At 36.0% G+C, this 19092-nt stretch overlaps 1 protein-coding gene across 7 annotated transcripts in view; it reads left to right on the forward strand.

The window, feature by feature from the left end:
- Positions 1-19092, forward strand: part of raph1b (Ras association (RalGDS/AF-6) and pleckstrin homology domains 1b) — a 63378-nt gene that overhangs the window by 40129 nt on the left and 4157 nt on the right. For 4 of the 7 annotated variants that reach the window (XM_067405227.1, XM_067405228.1, XM_067405229.1 and 1 more), the window contains exons 5-16: positions 520-1094; positions 5154-5240; positions 5640-5714; positions 10314-10391; positions 14204-14363; positions 14473-14594; positions 15352-15417; positions 15736-15879; positions 16340-16450; positions 17412-17510; positions 17704-17824; positions 17946-18088. In XM_067405227.1, coding sequence (XP_067261328.1) covers positions 520-1094; positions 5154-5240; positions 5640-5714; positions 10314-10391; positions 14204-14363; positions 14473-14594; positions 15352-15417; positions 15736-15879; positions 16340-16450; positions 17412-17510; positions 17704-17824; positions 17946-18088 — 1781 coding nt within the window. The remainder of the gene's footprint in view (positions 1-519; positions 1095-5153; positions 5241-5639; positions 5715-10313; positions 10392-14203; positions 14364-14472; positions 14595-15351; positions 15418-15735; positions 15880-16339; positions 16451-17411; positions 17511-17703; positions 17825-17945; positions 18089-19092) is intronic. The other 3 variants (XM_067405231.1, XM_067405232.1, XM_067405233.1) reach the window with 3 other exon arrangements.

The raw sequence follows: 19092 nt of genomic DNA on the forward strand, positions 1-19092 counted from the left end.
CATAAAACCACTGTTATAACAGCAAAATGGTTGTAGCTATAGTTCAGATCCATTCAAATGTTTGGGGTTGGTAAGATTTTTTAAAATGCCCACCACTGCTGGATTCATTTAATTAAAAATACAGTCAAATTGAAATATTATGAAATATCAATTTCAATTTAAAAAAAGGCTGCATTTTCAGCATTATTACTCCAAAATCCTTCAGAAATCATTCTAATATGCTGATTTGGTGCTCAAGAAACATTTTTTTATTTCTTCTTATTATGTTGAAAACAGTTGTGCTTCTTAATATTTTTGTGAAAACCATAAAACATTTTTTTTTTCAGGATTCTTTGATGAATAGAAAGTCCAGAAGGGCAGCATTTATTTGAAACATTTTGTAACAGTTTCTTTACTGTGACGTCCTTGCTGAATTAAAGCATTAATTTCTTTCTTTCAAAAAAAAAAATCTTACCAACCCCAAATGTTTAAACAGTTGTACATGTATGAATTAAAATTGTCCTCTATCTATCCATGTAGAAGCCATTAACCAGGGTGAGACGGTGGACCTGGACGCTCTCATGGCTGACCTGTGTTCAATAGAACAAGAGCTCAGCAAACCCATAAGCAAGGCCTCAGACGGCAAATCCAGACAGAGGCCGACGGGCCGCTCGGCCAGCACCAAACACACCGGAGGGGGCAGCAGCGGAGGAAGCACCAGCAGCAGCACCCGAGCTTCTCCCGCCTCCACCGTACGTGTTGGCAGCAGCCAGTCGCGGCCCCTGGCCTCCAACTTTTCCCTGGATGACATCACCGCTCAGCTAGAAAAGGCATCCCTGAGCATGGATGAGGCAGCGAAACAGACTTCTGAATCTTCCTCATCATCCTCCTCCTCACATTCATCTGCTACTCTCCCACACCCGCCTTCTAACTCACATCATCGCCGTACAGGATCGGTTGGTACGGTCAGCGACCAGGAAGTGCGCTCGATCGGTCATTCATCCAGGTCAAGCGTCAACTCTGCCTCGGCGTCCAGCATGGACTCTTTGGATATTCGAGGGCAGGAGAATGAGGCACAGTCACAGAATCAGAACCAAAGCCAGACTAGCACAGAGGTAACGCACACACAGACATGATATTAAATCTTTTTTCACTCTTTTTCATTTTGAATTATTTCATAGCTGGCACTTAGACTTCAGACTCTAAGCAAGAAGAACTGGATTGTAAACATGACATTGTGTCCATAGAAGACCAGAGGTACAGAAGAGCTTCTCACTGTGAGAACCTCAGAGAGAAGTTTCAGCAGAGTGAGACTTAGAAGAGAGAAAACTGAAAGCAGATGTGGGGGGCTTAAATCTGAAGAACAACACCAGAAATTAAATATCCACAAAAGAAAAGGCGAGAGGTATTGTCAGTCAGCACAGGGATAATGGTATAAATCAGGCCTGGTCCCTTTACCACATAGAGTGTAGCCTGATTTCACAACTCCAGTTTAGATATTCCAAGTACAATGACAAGATGAATGTTGCAGATGGTTCAGAATCCATTTTACATTTCCCTTTCTTCAGATCTGGGTGCATTCAGTACATTTTGATATCTGTACTTGAACACAAATAACAGCACTGCTAAGGATAGCTAAAGAATGCACCTTTAACTAATTACAAAAATACATTAATATGCAATTTATACATACAGTGACTTGTGTACACTTCTTCTATGATGAGAATTTTTGATTTCTGAGTTAAAATTAATTTAAATATTTTTTTTTTTATAAACAGTCACAAATTTCTGATATCATAATGAAGAATAAGTCTCACTTGAAGAAAGAAATGAAAGATTTAAATCAGTTTTCTAGTAGTTTAGCATAATCTTTTTGAATTATTTCTTAGGGAAAAATATTTTAACAAAACTGCTTATTTATATTTTAAAAAGAAAAATATTTTTTTAATTAAAGCTTACAATGACTGACATGTTTTTCATGTAATAACGCAGATGACTCATTGAAAATTAGAGTGCATCAAACTAAATAGGGTCCATTTTGATTACATGTTGACTTTAATACTTAGTTTAGTACAAAGAGTTGGCAGTAGAGCAATTATTTAGGAGCTTCTTAATGTGGATGTTGGTGTGTTATGTGGGCGTTTTAAGAGAACAAATTTCTAAATTTAAAATTCTTTTCCTGTCTGCGCAACTTCAGACGGGAAAAGAATTACTCTTCGTCATCTTTCTATTTTGAATAAATGTCTAATTGCTACCAAAAAACAGAGTCATTGACCATTTAACATGTTTATCCTGTTATTCACAAAACAGTTTAGAACAAAGAGGGTCTCTTTACTTGGACAGTCAACATTCCCTGTAACCCAGACACACACAGTTCTATTCATAGCAGTTGTTTGTTCTTTTGTTGAGGGCAAAGTCTGTATTGTGGTTTTGGGAAATGTGATGATCAAGGTTTCACTGAATTCACCATAGAATCATTAAAGCTGAGTCATCTCTTGGCTGCCCACATACTTCTCTCAGACACACTCATATACAACCAGTTTCTCAAAAGCAGGCACACTCAGCTTTTATAGTTACAGTTTATAGTTCTTCGGTACTACTGTCAGAACCTGGGAAGACAACCCATTTAAACAGAGATGTTATTACATCACTCTTCTAACCACAGCATTGCTCATCTGCACCAGGATGTACAGACCCTGACACTTTACACACTATAAATACATACTGTGGTTTTAGATCTAAACTAGCACTGTTTCACAGATGGAACAATGTGATAAAATTTCATGTCTGTGTGAAAGAGAATGCATGCACAAATCCTCCTGCTGCAGTCTTGCATAACAATATTACATGACATGTAGAGGCACAGACATTGTGCTGTACATGGTCACTCTAAACATTACAGTGTGATAATAACACCTGCTATGCTACATGGCTATGCTACTCTAACTCATTTAAATGCATGATGTGTTTTTTTTTTTTTTTTTTTGTAACATATTTGTTGTTGTACTGTATGCTTACACTAAAAAAGTTCCGTAGGAGCAATAGATAAGATGGTTTCTGTAATGTCATCTATTAATTTGAAACATGGATTTACAACCACTGTTTTGTGGACCCAGGGGCTCCGTGAAGGTGCTGCAGTGAAGATATACTGTATAAAACGCATAGGAATTTATTGTCAAAGCAGACAATGTTTTAAGTTATTAAAAGGTTGGCTGTGAAAGTAGAAAAGGTTCTATCAGATAGAATTAATTTTGTTTTAATTAATTTTTCATTTAAATTTTTTTAATTAATTTGGGTCAATTGGTCTGTAAAGGTTGAAAACCCATGGTATGGAATAAGACAATGGAGGAGAGGATTAAGGAGTTAAAGTGCTCCTATTCTGCTTTTTGCACCTTTCATTCAATGTGTAATATAACTGTTGCAAAGTTTCAAAATGCACATCAAATTATTGTCTCCTAAAAGAAAGAATTAATTCTGAACTGCCAAAATGGGTTGTCTGCAATTCCAGTCTCACTTCCTGTTATATACCTACGTAACAATGTAACAAATTTGTATAATGCTAACCTATGGTGTTCATTGGCTGCCCATGAACAAAGTCTACTGCTACACTCAAACACTGAAGTTGTAGCTGAGGCCTAGTAGAGTTTGGTTCATGTTGTTGACATGTCAAGAAGACACTTTTCAGCACTGCAAATCCACTTTGCATGAACTTTATAAGGATGAGGACTTGTGCTGGAATTGATGCAGAAAAAAACGACACCATTGTTCGTATCACTGTGTGTACAAGCACTGAGGAAGCCTCCGGAGCTGAAATTCAGATATGGGAAGGGACGTTTTGTTTCCGCCACGCTTTGCAGGTGGTAGACCAATCGCAACAGACTGGGCCATCTGACCAATCAGAGTAGAGTAGTCTCACGGAAAGGAGACTTTTAGAAAGACTGAATCTTCGAACGAACCGTTTTTAGACTTTTTGAGAAATGAGATGATGTGCAATGTATATTATGAGAAAATTAAAGTGTTTTTTGACCTATGATGCATGGAAATCTATTGTAGGAAACCTCCAAAACAAAATTAGAAACCTTTAAAATAGCATTATATGGGCACTTTAATGAAAATTAAATGTTATTGACAATATTGGAAAATAATTTGTAAAAACAAATTAAAAGCATGTTTACAGTAAATATATGAAAATCGAATTTTATCTGGTTAGGCAGTCCAGCACAGCCAATGTTAAAATACATACTGTTTCTAACGTATGGCCAAAAGACTTGAATTATACATGTCAAACTAATGTGATGAAATTGCTCACAATCTGTCAAAACTGTCATGACCACATAGTCATTTTTGCAAAGTATGTGCAAGGATGGAGCAAACTCACTCACGCCCACAGGATTTGCATTGGTAATGCAAATCTAGAACTGCCTAGAACTGTTCAACACAAAAAGGATTGTTTTGAAAACTTTACAGTTATATACATGCCCATTAATGGGGTAGTTCACCCAAAAATTACAATTGTCATCTACATACTCACCTTCACGATACAATATTCTCTCTTGTCCATCTCATGCGTATACAGTTGAGCTTCTGTTTACTACATTTCATGTGCTCTATGTATGTGCTTTGATCAATGTTCATATGTAAATATAAATACACATAATAAATATATATATAAATATAAATATTTATATTTTCATCATATTAATCAATAAATCACTTGTGGCTCTTTGGATTAAAACACATGGCCTTTCAGTGGATCAACCAAAATGATGACAGAATATTAAAAATATCTTCATTTGTTTTCCAAAAATAAGCCAAAGTCTTATGAGATTGAGTAAATTAGGACAGAATTTTTGGGTGAATTATCCCATTAACAAAATAGTGCCCCATAGTCTTGCCCCAAACTTGCCCCATAGTCTTCCATTGTACGTCCAATACTGTAAACTGAGGCACTAGTCAAAATTACTTTGTTCTAATCGGCAGTAGTTACAGTACACTTAGATGGGTATTAGATTGTATTAAACCCTAACATTCCTTTGATGTTTTACCAGAATAACAGTAAATTGACCTTGCTTGTGCATGCCTTGTTTTGCATTGTCTCCTTGCATGATTAATGTGTTTATGTTTGCACCTTTTCTGTATGTGACGTCACTACCTCCCCCCACACCTTTTCCCAGCATGTCTCACTGCGAAGGGCCAATGGTAAAGCTACCAGACGGCAACTTGACTTCACCTCACAGGAGGGGGAGGTGGATCAAAGGACTGTAAGTGTGTTTGTGTGTGTGTGCATGACTGGGGTAAAGGATATGTGTACACAGTATGTTCATTCTCAAAGTACGGGCTCTTAGCAAACCTATGATAATTCCAGGATTCATAACGTCATCATTTTGGTTAGAAAACGACCCCAGGAGAGGTGTTCTCAGCAACTGTGATCACAATATTTTGTTGTGGACAAAAAGAAGTTGCATTCTTTTTGTATATATTTGTTTCCCATCCACACTTTTATATGCCACCTCTTTCTGATTTTGAATAATCGATGCTCAAGCAGTGCTTCCACACTTTCTATGCTTTACCACAATCAAGTATGTATTTCTATCATTTTTGAAATCACAGTAATCATTGCACTGGTTAATCTCTGTTTGTCTTTTCCCTGCACCCTAAAGCACTCGTATCTGGACAGGGAGACCTCTCTGATTCTGAAAAACATTGCAGGAAAACCCTCTCACCTGCTGACCAAGGTGACGCCTCCTTTCGCTTGCTTCCTTTTCCTTTCTCTGCATGTTTTTGGTTCATGTGTCCACAGAAAGCCTTTTAACCTCAGTCTTCAGTCTTCTAGCCAGACTTGACACTTTGCTCCACCCACACTGCCTTCTTACATTTTTAAAGAGTTGTGTCTTCTGTTTTCTTTTCTCTCTTTGCTGCCATCTTCATATATGTGCTATTTAGAGTTGAAATCCAATCATCCAGTCTAAAGGGTCTATAATGTTATGTCCTCCATAATGTTTTAATCCTACCTTTCTGTAATAAGAAAGCATGTCTTATGTATTACTTCTTGTATTTTGTTACTATATTCTTTGAAAAACTGATTAAGGTCAGCTTTCTTAGTTTATAATGGTCAGTTGTCAGCATTCAGATATTCTAGGTAGAATGTTTAGGAGTTTGTGTTTTTCATTACAAATATAAAGTGATAAAGTTACAAATCTTTGTTCCTCGTTTAAGAAATGTGAATCTTAAAGGATTAGTTCTCATCAGAATTAAAATTTCCTGACAATTTACTCACCCCCATGCCATCCAAGATGTTTTTCTTTCTTTCTTTCTTTCTTTCTTTCTTTCTTTCTTTCTTTCTTTCTTTCTTTCTTTCTTTCTTTCTTTCTTTCTTTCTTTCTTTCTTTCTTTCTTTCTTTCTTTCTTTCTTTCTTCAGTCGAAAAGAAATTAAGGTTTTTGAGGAAAACATTCCAGGATTTTTCTCCATGTAGTGGACTTCACCAGGGAACAACGGGTTGGAGGTCCAAATCGCATGTTTCCATGCAGCTTTAAAGGGCTCTACACGATCCCAGCTGAGGTCTTGTCTAGCAAAACAATTGGTCATTTTAAAAAAAAATAAATAAATAAAAAAAAAAAATGTATATACTTTTTTACCAAAAAAAATGCTCATCTTGTACTAGCTCTGCTCTGCCACGCATTGCGTAATCACGTGTGTACAAAACATCTATGGAGAAAAATCCTGGAATGTTTTCCTCAAAAACCTTAATTTCTTTTCGACTGATGAAAGCAAAACATAAACATTTTGCATGACATGGGAGTGAGTAAATGAAAATTTCCTAAAAATTCTGAAGGGAACTAATTAAATACAACACTGGTTTTCAGTATATAAAACAGTTTTGTAGAGAGGTGTTGGGTTTTGTAAGCTACATTGTGTGTTTGCATTGAATGCCTTGGACACTAGCAAAGTTATTGCTGCTTCCCTGAAGAAATGGCTGCTCATCATTTCATTTTAGGACATTTCAAGAGCTCATATATAAAACTGAAACAGATTTACCTATTCTTTGGTTTTTATGCCACAACTTGTGTGTGAAATTGGTGTTTGTTGTACAAGTAGTATAGTAACACTAGAGATTCCCTTAAAGGTGCTAAAGAGAATCTTTTCGTCGACTGAGAAACCAAAGACTGTTAGTGAGTTTTTGAAATGAGCGAATGCTAAGAACAACCCCCCCTCCTTCACACATTTCGAGGGAGCGCCTCCCAAAACTCGTGCACGAGTATTGGAACACGAGTGTCTCCTGAAAAAAACATTGCATGCAGCACCTGTGGAGTGTGGGAAGTTACTGGAGCGCGCAGCCGCGCACGTCTCTCACAAGGAACGTCATGGCAGTGATTGACAAGCCAGAGGGCCAATCGTTTACGTGATGATCAATTGGCTGATGTTTTTAAGGCCCTACCTCATGCACAGATGATGTATATTAATATTATTCCTTTCAGTGCATCTAATAAATAGTCTTTTATCAGTTAGTAAAGACAGTTTCAAGTAATATTGCAAAAATGTATAAAACAAAACATCCTCTTTAGCACCTTTAATATATATTGAATCACAGACAATTTGACTTTCTTTTGGTATTATTTTAAAGGTATACTACACCCAAAAATGGAAATACTATCACCCTTATGTCATTTCACACCTGTTTGTCTTTCTTTCTGCAGAACACAAAAAAATATATTTTGTAGAGTAGTGTGTAGCCAAAAAAAAAAAAAAAAATCAGGTTTGTAAACAACATGAAGGTGAGTAAGTAATGAAAGATTTTTTTGGGTCAGCTATCTTTTTAATAATTCTGTTAGCCATGCAGCACAGACAGCCTTGTATTTGTTTTCCAATAAACATTAATTAGCTAACAACAAAAAGCTTTAAATTAAATAACATCTTGCTTTTAATTTATTCCTGAAAACAGATATTATTATGCATGTGATTAAAATTCCCATGTTGTCATACCAATGTAGATGCATATGTAGGTGCAGGGAATTGTGGGTTAAGGGCATTTTGTCATGTGGAGTTACTAAGAATCTAACCCTGCGTTCCATTCGGAAGTCCTTATCCCTATGCCCTAATCCATTCAAAGGGTTTACTCTCTGGAGTGAGAGCTTCGAAGGGATGAAGGGTGTAGGGGTCAAAAAAACGATATATTTTTTGGAACGCACTTCAGTGTCATCTTAACGAGACATTCAAGGAGGCGCCTTCGTCTTTTTCCCCCTGGTTTACTCTTTGTATTAATACGCATTAATTTACTGTAGTAACATTATAAGCTGCTGCCAGTCTTTTACGTTAAATATATTGTGTCTATGTATTTGAACATTTGATAAAAGGAGTTATAAAGTATTTTTGTTGAAGTACAGTCTCATTTTGACCATATTAATGTACCAAATTGTACCAAATTGTACTACTATATTGCAGTAATTGATACGGTTTATTATTCATTGTACTGCATTACAACATTATTTCTGGTATATTAAATGTATATGAAATGTTTACAGGAATAACTATTTTGAATTCATTTCAGAATTTCTTAGTTTGGTAGTGTGCAAAATGTGATCCATGTTATTCAGACATGATTTGAGAATGGAATTTCTAATGACCTTTTCTGTTTTAAATTTGATTTTAAGCCTTAATTGGCATTAAATAATGAGTTTATCCTTTTAGTTAGGCTTATTTTTTCTTTAGAAAAAGCTGAGTCATCTAAGTTTTATTTATTTGTCATGACATTAGACAAAGGCATTAAGCATTTACACAAATTGAGGCAGAGATGTTCTTGAAATCCCACTCTGATTTTCATCATGATTTCATCAGACCTCTCAAACGGTGTTAGCTTTCCTGTTAACTCTGGATGGGTTCACTGCAGACTGCTGAGACACAGGCTCTCTGCTCAGACACAGACAGAGAGAGATCCGGAGAAAGGAAAAAAGACTTCAAAGGGAATTTAATGCTTTTTATCGAAGCCTGTGCCTTGGCTGTTTGCAGAACTCTCCCATTTTTGTTCATGTTCTCTCTCTCTCTCTCTCGCTGCATCATAAATATGCATCTGCCGTAGACAATGATTTGAGCGAGAGAAGCTGGTCTTTCATATCACATATACCCAGCTTTTTTCCTTCCCCACTCTCTCCTGTCTTCATTATATGCATTTCATCTTTGCATATTAAGATTTTTATTTGTCTCTCTCTCTGACATTGCATTTCTTAATCTTCCCATCTCTGTTCTGTTAGAAAAATACGTGGCACAATAATAATCAAAGTTGACACTACCCCCTTACACAACCTGACCTTTCAAACCCCCTCCAATAACCAACTTTTTTCTTTAAATAAATGGGTATAACAATAAATACAAGGCATAGATATCATTCATCCCCACGGTACCCTGCCCAAAAAAAAGGGTGTTTTCCCACAACCACAGAAAAAGGATCAGAGAACAATATCATCTGCATTTGGCCTCAACTTTATTGGCTAATGGAAAGAAGGTCAAAGAAACTAACCTAATTGATTGGCCGCTGAGAAGCATATGTACATTCTGATTGGAGAAGAGGTACGAGACGGTCTTTTATAGCTGATGGCGGCTTGGTCTGCTGGTGAGAGGGATTAAACCCTGTGATTGGGCACGCTACCAGAGACATGCAGCTGTTTCACAGAGAGAAAGAGAGGGGGAGGTCTCAATCCCCTCCCAATGTTGAGCAGTAGAGTTGTGTGTAAGGTACTCGGGGTGTAAAGATGTGTGAGGGGAAGCGTTTTCATCTGTGTGTCGCGACCATTGCTCATTTCAGCTTCACATTCCTTCAGATTGAGCTGCAGTAGACATGTTTTTTGGATTATTTAAATGCTTTTCATCAGACCATTCCTGCAGCAGCTCTGAAACTTCAGCTGGAAGTACCTGTCAGGCCTTGAAATATTCTTGTTATAGCTGTCGTTTGTGATGAGAGCATTCGTTAATGGAGTTCTGAAACATTCGAGCTGGTGCGGCGGTGAATCTGTATCTCCTTGATTTGGTATTGTATGAATGAGCAGCCATTTCTCCTAAGGAACCGTTAACATGAGCAGTGGTTCAGGAGTGATCGTGTAACTTCCTTTTGTGTCTTTGGTTGCTTAGATACAGAGACTTTGCAATTGTTTAGGGATTGTTTTAAAGGGTCAGACATGGATGTGATGACTGCATGTTGGAGAGGGCAGGTAAGTGAGGATATGTGTAAAACCGAAATCCACCTGTCTGGTTTCATACCTCAGTGACCGATGAAACTGTTAGACTATTGGCGTAATGCTCTGCAAGTATGTCTTTGTTAACATGTCATTGTGTCATCCACAGGAGGAGCAGGCTGCCAAAGCGAAGGCTGAGAAAATCCGTGTGGCACTAGAAAAAATTAAAGAAGCCCAGGTGAAAAAGGTGAGTCAAAATCACTGTGAATCTCTGAATCCCCCAAGGGGTCAGTAAACCTCCTCTTTGAACTGCATGATGCAGCCCTTCACACACTCTAGCAGGAGAAGTCGTAGAATGAATGCACAGTAGAAAATAGGTCACCCATGTGTTTGTGAGTCTCTGTCTGCTTAGAACGGAAGATGCACAAACAAGACCTTTGTAGCCGTCGGTGAAGGTTTTGCTTGAAATTACATGTTTAAAATGTTATTTTCTTGTGTTTTTTTTATTGTCATGTAAACTGGTCCTAGTTTTGTGTTTATTTGTGAGAGACTATCTATCCTATTACTCCATTCTTTGAAAGGGGCTGTCAAAATAAATGCCACCAGGCACATACTAATACCAAGTGAATGAATTAGATACAGTACAGTGATTGGGGCTCAATAGCCAAGACAGATGAGTGTTTCCATTCATTATGTGTATAGAGAAAACTGACAGCATTGAGCAGCAACGGTGCAGCGAGACCGATACAGAATGATACTGCGTCAAAAAACGCTTTCAGTAGTAAAAGAAAAAACATAGCTGAATTTTGTAATATACAATGGGGTCCCAAAGTCTGAGAACCCATTGAAAATCTGTTGAAAAAAAGGTCAAATATTTTTATAAGAAATATTTTAAATTCTACTTGTGTAGTCCATGTGAGCTCAAATTTTTACTCAAATAGCCGGTAATAAAGTATGTACATTTTAATAAAAAAATAAAGAAATTGAGAGGAAAAAAGAAAAAAATTTCACTTGTGGTCTCAGACTTTTGGAAAAACTGCATGTAATGCATGTTGAAGTCTTGAAAAATGTCATATTCAGTTTAGTCAAAGCATAAGTCATAAACGTGTACATTAAAGGGTTAGTTCACCCAAAAATTAAATTTCTATCATTAAGTACTCACCCTCTTGTCGTTCCACACCCGTAAGACCTTCGTTCATCTTCGGAACACACATTAAGATATTTTTGATGAAATCCAAGGGTATCTGATCCACACATAGGCAGCAACGTCATTGCACCTTTTGAGGTCCAGAAAGCTAGTAAAGACATTGATAAAATAGTCAGTGTGACTACTGTTGGGGATAAACAGTTTAGGACCCTTGAAACCAGATATGTTGAATAAAGTCCCGGAGTCAAAGTTTAAAAAAAATAATAAATTGAAGACAAATTTAATGAAGAATAGTTTGCAGTTTCATCAGCAGAAGCCAGCTTCAAGTCTCCCAAGGAGTTCGTAGGCCGCTCCGCGTACATTCACATTTCCACAACAATTATACTCTAACAGAGTCCACTAACTACGTCATTACTTCAGGTTGGATGATTCTGATTGGCTAAGGAAAATAGACAAGATTAGAAATTTTCCACACGTGGACAGATAGTAAGAAGCATATCTCCCTTCGTCACGGTGATGACGAGGGGGACCCTAGATTTAGGTACCGGATGTCCTTTTGGGGTCATGATGTGGCGTCTGCTGGTCTCAAGCAGAATGCCAGTTGTCCAGTACAAAGGGACCTGCACAAAACACTTAGTGCACATACACAGATGTGTGATGCTGACACAGGATCTGACCAATAATGAACCAGCATTCAGAACTAAACAAGGAAGCCTGCACTGAGTTCACTATATATGACAACTGTTCAAATGTTATTTTTGTTTTTGCACACAAAACATTAAGGTTGAACCACTGTAGTCAAGTTGACCATTTTAACCATGTTTTTAACTACCGTGCTAACTATTCCGAAGATGAACGCAGGTCTTACAGGTGTGGAACAACATGAGGGTGAGTGATTAATGAATCATCTTTGGGTGAACTAACCCTTTAAAAGCAGTTGTTCGGTTAAATCAAATATCTGGAAATGAGAGATTATTCTGTCGAAATAAGCGTTTCCTGCATCCATCAGTGAGTCAGTTTGCTAAGGTTCTGAGTTTGTATGCAAATATTTCCTTCAACTGAAACATTGCACAAAGTGATAGATTGTGCTGAGGTCAAATAATGAGGCAGGCCGGGTCCAGATGTGTGATATAGTGTGGGTTTGCGTGTTTGTTTGCGCATATGGGTCAGAGGGAAGAGAGCATAATTTAGCAGAGTGTTTTCTGCTGAGACCAGGCTTGGAAAAGTGCCACATACTCCCTAATATTCCTATGACTTTCTGGACCCCTGGCAGTGATGTCAGTTAATGTGCCTACTGAACACTTTCTCCCTGCTCTTCGTTTCTCGCTCTCAGGAAGAAAGAAAATAGGGTGTGAAATAGAGAGGGAAGAAAGCCAGTTGTCATTTCTGTTCCCAGTTAGTCTTAATTAAGGCCACGTTTCTAAAGATCCACATCATATTCCAATTCAGTCCTATAAATCTTTGAGCAAAGTCAAACATTCCAATTTAAACTACATATTTGTAATATACTGTACTAATTATTTTTTCTCCAATACAATATTCCAACAAGTGCACAAACTTTAGGTGCATGCCATTTGTTTATTTCATTATGTTTGAAACTTTTGATCTGTCTGATCTTTTTAATTGGAATTGGAAGTATGTTCCATGTTATATCTCTGGAGATAGATTTCAAAAGGTAGATTCATTATGATGATATGCAAGACTAGAAATATAAGAACATGTCAATATTCTCTGGTTTTCTGGTTTCTTCTGAGTTTTTTTTTTTGTTGTTGTTTGTTTGTTTGTTTGTTTGTTTTGTGGTGTTGTTTTTTTTACTTATTTATGAATACGAATCACAAACTAAATGGTCCATTCCCTTGTTCCATTAAGATTTATACAAAATATTTTATGTTGTTTTTTTTGTTTTTGTTTTTTACTCATTTACTTAATTCATAATATGAATAATATGTAATGATTAGTCAATTCAGTTTAATTAAACTTGATGTAATATTTGTTTCATAGTGACCAAGAGCAACAAATCATTATATTCAGGGTTTGAAATGAACTGTTTCACTCATCAGTTCATCAGGCCATTCAGTACTTCTACTAGCCAAAACAAAAATAAACTAGATTTTCATTAGAGTCACTGCTTGGATTTAAATATATTAATTAATAAATATATAAATATAAAACATGATGTCGTGATTTATAAAATTATACCCCACCATAAAATTTCATGATAAAATTCCCATGCCCTTTTGGAGTCTGTATAGTGGTACACAAATTCTTAACATGCAAAATTTTGAGAACGGGTTGTGACCTCTTTACATTTTGTTTTGCTAATGTTCAAGGCTTCTCCTAGGTAAGGGGCTCTGATGGCCATGGCATGCACAGTGATGGAACGTAATTTATGAACCATAACCTGCCAAAACCTGATAATATTGTAGTTTATTCAATGTAGCCCACCTTGGTCTAGATTAGTTATCTTAAGGATACACTCTGGCCATCTTGTCAGCCAGTTTGATCAAACAAACCCACCAACATGAGGTGCATCCTGGAATGATATTGTAAATGGTATTGTTTACAGGCCACTTGTTGGCTGCTTTTCTATAATTATCTGGTCAAATTCATCTATTTCAAAAGCATTTATTTTTGTAAATAAGTTCATACGTAGGCATAATATATATTTATCTACTGAGCTAATGTCATCCATTTAAATATATGTGTTGAGATAAAACGGTTTTGAAATTCTTGACAAGCATAAATGCAATCAAGTATGTCTAAACGTTTGACTCATTCTAGTGTATAATCTGTAAAATGAGGCTTACTATGGAAATGTGTGTGTAAATATAGCCGTATATGTATGTAGGAAGTTAATATTAAATGAACTTGAATTAACCAAACTGGGCTTCACTTTGAATCTTCTTCATCAGTTGGTGATACGTGTACACATGTCAGATGAGAGCTCAAAGACCATGATGGTGGATGAGAGGCAGACAGTCAGGCAGGTGCTGGATAGTCTGCTGGATAAATCTCACTGCGGTTACAGTCCAGACTGGGCCTTGGTCGAGACCATACCTGAGCTACAGATGGGTGAGGATGCACGCACATGCTTAGATGACCTGTGAACCCGAGGAACTATATGTAGATAACTATGTATTTTATCACTCTCACTCACTCTTTCTTTCTGTCTTTTCCTCAGAGAGAATATTTGAAGACCATGAGAACCTTGTGGAGAACTTGCTCAACTGGACAAGAGACAGTCAGAACAAACTCATGTTTATTGAGCGGATTGAAAAGTATGCTCTTTTCAAAAACCCACAGGTGAAGCTCTTTTGTTTGTTACATATATGCAGAAAAAAAATCTGATTAAACATTGGGGAGTCAAATTTTTCATTTAATCACAGAAACATAGGACACTTAAAATAGCTAATGAAAAATATACTGAATTAGAAATCAAATTTGTTTTGTTTTTTTAATTTATTTATTTAGCAAGGATCAAAAAGTGACAATAATGACATTTGTAATGTTACCAGTATAGTGATTTCAAATAAATGTTGTTCTTTTCAAATTTCTATTCATCAAAGAATTTTTAAAAAATTACGGGTTCCAGAAAAATGTTAGCAGCACAACTGTTTTTAACATTGATAATAACAAGAAAATGTCTCTTGAGCACAAAATCAGTGTATTAAAATGATTTCTGAAGCATCATGTGACACTTATGACTGGGGTAATGGCTGCTGCTTTGTTCAATTTCAGCTTTGTCATCACAGAAATAAATTACATGTTAAAAAAAAAAATATATATATATATATTTATTTATTTAATTGTAATAATATTTTTACAATAATACTGTTCTACTGTATTTTTTATCAAATAAATGCAGCCTTGGTGAGCATTGACTTCTTTCAAAAACATAACTCTTACTGAACCTAAACTTTTGAACAGTAGCATATATGTACACATCCTTATTTAAATTTAGGCTTAAAGTAATAGTAATGAGTTAAATTATACTTTGTGTGTACTGAAGCTTTTATATTCCATCACCCTGATTCACTTGTTGCATGTTGTGTTTTCTAAGAACTATTTACTTGGGAGGAAGGAGACCTCTGAGATGGCAGACAGAAACAAGGAGGCATTGCTGGAGGTGAAACATGCATCATAATATAAATTATACTTAACTTCATACTTCATTATACTTATACTTAACTTCATAGTACTATGGCTAAAATGGCTAAAAAATGTAGTTCTAATGCAACTTTGTTGTACAAAACATCAGATTTTTGTTTGTTTAACATGCAAATTTGTACATACACATGCAGTTAATGAATGTGACCCAAAGCCCTCATCACTTTTGATGTTAATTTTGGAAGTGATGATCGAGATGGCTGACAGAGTTTACATCTGTCTACGTCTGTCAAGATAAAATGTTTTTAGAATGCTTAATGATGTTTTTGTCTTGAAGGAATGTTTTTGTGGAAGCTCGGTGTCTGTTCCTGAAATTGAAGGAGTACTGTGGTTGAAGGAAGATGGTAAAAAGTCTTGGAAGAAGCGCTACTTTCTGCTGAGGGCATCTGGCATCTATTTTGTGCCGAAGGGCAAAGCTAAGGTTAGTGTCATTGTGTGTGTTTATTTTTGTTTAATCATATGATTTGGTGTCATGTACATAGAACCTAATGAACTCATGAGTGGAATTTCCTGTTTATGGATTCACTGAGGATACTCTACACAAACCATATGCTGTTTGTCATCCACTTTGACATCCACCCCATGTCTTATTTTCTTATATAATTTAATGTTAAAAACATTACTTGATCGTTATTTGATCAAGTACAAGCATACAAATGAAACATGGGTTTTTGAGATAGTATTAAATTCTGTGACAGTTAAGGACATGACAGTTGAAGGTGTGTTGTATTTGATTCTGCTTTGTTGTATCTGCAATATATAGTATTATTTTTTTCTAAATATTCTCCTTTATCATCTCAATTTCATTCACTGTAAGCTAAATTATCAACATAGGGGTAATAAATATAAAACAATATTAATGTTTCTTTTGAACGCTGTAGGCTTCCAGGGATTTGGTGTGCTTCCTGCAGTTGGACCATGTTAATGTTTATTATGGTCAGGACTACCGGAGCAAGTACAAGGCCCCCACTGACTACTGCCTGGCCCTCAAGGTGTGTGTGAGATATTATGGCTTGTTGTCCATAAGCCTGTTTAAATGGATGTGCTCTTGTTTGTTACCTTTCCTAAAACTAGATCATGCTAACACCACACTTTTAAAAAGTAGTTGGTTAGTTTTTATTTATTTAATTTTTTATTTTAGATGTTTGTAGAAATTAATAGTTTTATTCATTGTGCCTACAGCACAACCTTTTTCTAGTGTGATGATAATTAGAAATGTTCCAAGCATATCTGAATGATTTTTGACATATCATGTGACACTAAAGATTGTAGTAATGGCTGCTGAAAATTCAGCTTTACCATCACAGTAATAAATTACATTTTAAAATATATTAAAAATAGAAAAGAATTCATTTAAATTGTAATATTTCATTTTATTTTTAATGTATTTTTCATCAAATAAATGCAGCCTTGGTGCTTATTGCTTATTAGCATGCATATTAGTAGCATATTGTACTTATAAAGCACATATTAATGCCTTATTCTGCTTGTCTATATTCTACATCCCTTAACCTTACCTTACACCTAAAAATAACCACTACAACTACCTTACTTACTATCAATAAGCAGCAATTGTGAGTTTGAGTAAAACCTCTTAGTTAATAGTGAATATGTGTTTCATAATCTAAAGTGTTACCAAACATTTTACACATTTATTGTATCCAGGAATGGAATGTTGGCATTTTGGGATCTCATTTAAAGGTTTAAATTTGAGGGCTGTGTGCAAGTATATTATGTAAAACCAAGTTTTGCTTACATTTAAAGATATAAAAGATGGTTTGCCGACAAGTGGCTAACTGTATGGACAGCTGGCATGTGATTGTGTAACAGATGGCTCTGCATTAAACCCTTGTTGCTGCCCTCTAGTGGTTCATCGGTAGCACAAGCCAAAGAAAATTTCTTGAATCCTTGTTCTCTTCATTGTATTGGTAACATTGTTTATTGTGGCCACAGCACCCTCAGATCCAGAAGAAATCACAATATATCAAATACCTGTGCTGTGATGATGTTAGAACTCTACACCAATGGGTCAATGGAATTCGTATTGCTAAGGTAATCCCATAGCTTGTCTTGTCATGTCATTTTTTGTTTGTTTTTTTAATTTAATTAATGAAACCTATGGCCTCACACAACATGTTCTTCTTGTACAAGTTAATATGCCAGATTATTTATGCAACTAACATTATTCAGTATTTGAAAAAAAATTGCTTACGCTTAATTTCTGCCTTTTGTGTTTTATGCACAGTATGGGAAGCTATTGTATGTGAACTACCAGGAAGCCATGAAGCGAACTGAGGCTGCCTATGACTGGTCTTCTCTCTCCAGCACCAGCATAAAGTCAGGAACAAGCTCAGTCAGTATACCTGGTAAGTAACTTAGAAGTAACTGACTAGTCCTTTTTTTTCATGGTATAATAGTGATTTTACTGACTTGGATTACTGTAAGTGTATGGGTTGTTGCTAACGTTTAATCTGTTTGTGCTTAAAGAGTCACAGTCAAACCACTCTAGCCAGACAGACAGTGGTATGTCTGATGGCACTTCGTCCTCCCATGCCCGTTCCCAGAGTGTGGTTAGTTCAATCTTCTCTGAGGCCTGGAAGAGAGGGACTCAAATAGAGGAGAGCACAAAGGTGAGTTGTCTTCTTTCTCTGGAAATATGCATTCTTTCTGTTCTGGAGAGATGTATCTCTACTCTTTACTTGCCACTTTCTTCAATTAATATATTGATGAAACTTTCCAGAGTAAGATTAACCAATTATTTAAAGGAAAAAATTACACAAAAATGAAAATTCCTTCATCATTTGCTCACATTCATGTTTTAAACCGTTCTTTTGTGGAACACAAAAGGATTCTGAAGTCTGTGCTGGTCACTTTTCTCCATGCAGATACAATAAATATAATATAATGATAAATATAATAATTGATGCAATTTGAATACTTATAGCTTTGTTTGAGAAACAGGCTGAACTTTAAGTCATTATTCACTGGTAATCTTCCCCTCCAGTAGGTGGTTAACTGTACAACTGGATCATTGGGTTAGTGTGTTGAACTTGAAATTATACTAATATGTGAACTAATCATTCAGACCATTTTTTAACCAGGTATCACTGCTTTTGAATGCACGAAGGAGAACTAAGTCAATTGCATCTTAAATTCTGGTCTCTTCACACAGTGCTATTGTATGGCTTAATAAGAATTGGAATATAATGCAAATAAGTTATATGGACCATTCTTGGTCTGTAATGAACCTTCAAATCTTTAGTCCCCAATCTCTTTAAATACATGAAAAATCTAAATTTATCCATTTGTGTTCCACAGAAGAATATGTCATGCAGGTTTGTAACAACATGAAAGTGTTAATTTATGGGAGACTTTTCTTTGTTGCCAGTGGTTTTCAACCCTGTTGTAGAAGCACCCACCCACCCCCCAAACCAAACTGTACATTTTGAATGTCTCCTTTTTATGACACCCATTTCAGGTTTTAGAGTCTCTACTAATGAGCTGATGACCTGAACGAAGTGTATTTGTTTAGGGAGATATACAAATATTCGGGGGAACTAAACTAAAAGCCTAAAAGAAATTCAATTAAGAAATAAAATATTATTGATTCTTGTTTATTTGTTGTTGTTGTTTT

This window comes from Chanodichthys erythropterus, chromosome 12 (assembly GCF_024489055.1).
Source record: "Chanodichthys erythropterus isolate Z2021 chromosome 12, ASM2448905v1, whole genome shotgun sequence".
NCBI lineage: Eukaryota > Metazoa > Chordata > Actinopteri > Cypriniformes > Xenocyprididae > Chanodichthys > Chanodichthys erythropterus.